A 2,686-nucleotide genomic window follows, 5' to 3' on the forward strand; every position below is an offset into this window, starting at 1 on the left:
TTTTTTTTTTTTTTTTTTTTTTCTTTTTCATTTACATTTGGCTCAAACAGATATGAAAACATTTGCGTTTGTATTGCATGTATATTCGTTACGTGTTTGTGCTTTTATTTATAGTGTTAACGTGCTTACCTTCGTTAGATGAATTGTTTTATAGGGCAATATCTTTGGTTTTGAAGAAGACGATGAGCTTTGTTTAGAATTAGACCACAAATAGATGACAAATTTATTAGTCTCTTAAAGGCCGTGTGGACTTTGGGAGATCATAATCTTTAATTCCTGCATGTTTAATATAATTAGAAACAGAGGGGTTAAACCTAAGACATTAGTGCAGACACTTCAGTTCTTTGTCTTCTAAAGCTGAAAAGGTAAAACACACAATCAAATCGTTATAACGTGATCAAAAGAGTCTTTTATAACTTAATAGTATAAAAGAGAAGACTCTCTTACAAAGATAATAACTTAATTTTGAATGACAAGTATCTGAAACAGAGGCTGCGCGAGGCCGAGACAGAGAAGCAGTATCTGTTTGAGAAGATTAAGCTGCAGGAATTCTCGAGGGTGGCATCACAGATGAGAGCAGAGGTGGTGGAGGAGACCTGACCAGTCACAGGTGTTGATGTACTCAAAGATCCGCGATCTGAAATAGGATACAATCTCGCGCCCAAGATCAAACGAGCGCCATCCTTTAGATTCAACCCTTGATGCTTCTTCCCTTGTCTCTATATGTAGTCTTCATATCCTAAGATTCATCACTTTGTTTTGTATTGTAGCCTTAGTACGTAACTCTACTTAGCGAGAGTTACTTGTGCAAAGAACAGAGTCTGAATTATATTGTCTTTTCTGCAACTCTTATTACACTAGCTTTGAGCTATATATCTAACTCTTCTTATTGGAGGATTCTCTGCTAAGAACTCAACTCCTTGTGTTGTTGATTAGTCTCAACGTAGCAACTTGCAAAAGTTATTATATATGGAGATGACCAATTCTTTGACCAGCTAAACACATTGGACAAATCATCATGACAAAGATTTCTCAAAATCAAACATATAACTTGAATAAAAAAAGGTTTTTGTCATATATAAAAAAGCATAGTGTTACAAAACAATTGGAAAACGCTGTCCAGGGGATAAAAAGAGAAAGAGAGAGAGAGAGAGAGAGCGGAAACAATCCAACCTATATGAGCAAGAAACAATCGACCATCACCATCCATCCATCCAAATAGCTAAATCCAAACTAATTAATATATATATACACACATTAGCTAGAGAGAAATAAATGGACACCCTTTATCTTATGGTGATGGGGACTGAGGCATGGAGGTTGAGGTGGTAGCAATATCAGACGACAACTTCTCCTGTCACATGATAATGTAAGAGACTAAAGATGACGACAGATCTTTTTCCAATTGCAAAGGGTTATATATATATATATGAAAAGAAAGGAAAACTATATAACCTGCTGAAAATCAAATATATCAGAGTCACGAGTGGTCTGATACTGATCAGATCCCTCCTTCAAGTCAAGTTGATCCATACGGGTAGAACAAACTTCCAGCGACTGCTGAGAGGCCAACCTGCATATATAAGAGCAGCAACAACCATTACCATCGACAATAAAAGCTATCATCTATGCAAACACATTAGAGAGATGTAAAAAGAAAATGAATGTATACGTTGATGTCGACGGACTCATCATGGCAGTGGTAGTCTTTTTCTTTCTAGGATAACAAATAAGAGTCAACTTCGGCTCTGGCTGTTAGAAATTATATAAAGATGTTCTAGTTAATAAACAAATCAATCAATAAGTAAAAACCCTATCGATGACAGAAATGACAGAAACTAAATAGATTCTCAATTTCGATTTGCAAAGGTAGACTATATATATGTATATGAGAAGAAAGAAGCCAATTACCATGGTCAGCACAGACTGAAGCCAGTCCTGATCGCAAGAATCCATCCAGGCCTGATTCAAACCGAATCGCTTCATTCGGCGTAAGATGGAAGCAAAAGACCCCACGGGCTTTCTCCTTCCCACAATCTTCCCCTAGAGGTCCTCTCAACCAATCAGAATGCTTTATTTAATATTTCATTTTAAAAATAAATCAAAATTAAATTAAAAACAAAAACAAATTAAGGAAATAAATTCTGTATACTTTTATTTAAGTAAAGTTAAATATTGGGTTTAGATTTTATATATCGGTTTGGGTAGTTTAGATTTTACAATTAAAATGAAATTATATTTCAGTTTGGGTTTACAAATAAAATGGTTAGGGTTTAGATTTTATAATTAGAACGAAATTATATGTGAGTTTGGGTTTACAAATGAGATGGTTAGGGTTTAGTTTTTACAATTAGAACAAATTTATATGTCGGTTTGGGTTTACAAATGAGATGATTTAGATTTTACAATTAGAACAAAATTATATGTCGGTTTGGATTTACAAATGAGATGGTTAGGGTTTATATTTTACAATTATAACAAAATTATATGTCGGTTTGGGTTTACAAATGAGATGGTTAGAATTTAGATTTTACAATTAGAACGAAATTATATGTCGGTTTGGGTTTACAAATGAGATAGTTAGAGTTTATATTTTACAAGTTGGTGTTGGTGTTAGGAGCTGGAGATTATTCTTTTACTTTTTGTTGTGGATTTATCGAACTGGTTGTTAGTTTCGGTTTAATGT

The 2,686-nt window shown here is 34.0% G+C and overlaps 1 protein-coding gene across 1 annotated transcript; it reads right to left on the bottom strand.

Annotated features, from left to right (window-relative positions):
- On the bottom strand, positions 1,080 to 2,025 carry LOC104722400. The gene is made up of 4 exons (XM_010440545.2): positions 1,912 to 2,025; positions 1,673 to 1,752; positions 1,456 to 1,573; positions 1,080 to 1,354 (listed from the first exon to the last, which is right to left on the bottom strand). Exons 1-4 carry the CDS (start codon positions 1,984 to 1,986, stop codon positions 1,292 to 1,294), a joined length of 336 nt encoding a protein of 111 aa, XP_010438847.1. The 5' UTR covers positions 1,987 to 2,025; the 3' UTR covers positions 1,080 to 1,291.

Source organism: Camelina sativa, chromosome 11 (genome assembly GCF_000633955.1).
Source record: "Camelina sativa cultivar DH55 chromosome 11, Cs, whole genome shotgun sequence".
Classification (NCBI taxonomy): domain Eukaryota; kingdom Viridiplantae; phylum Streptophyta; class Magnoliopsida; order Brassicales; family Brassicaceae; genus Camelina; species Camelina sativa.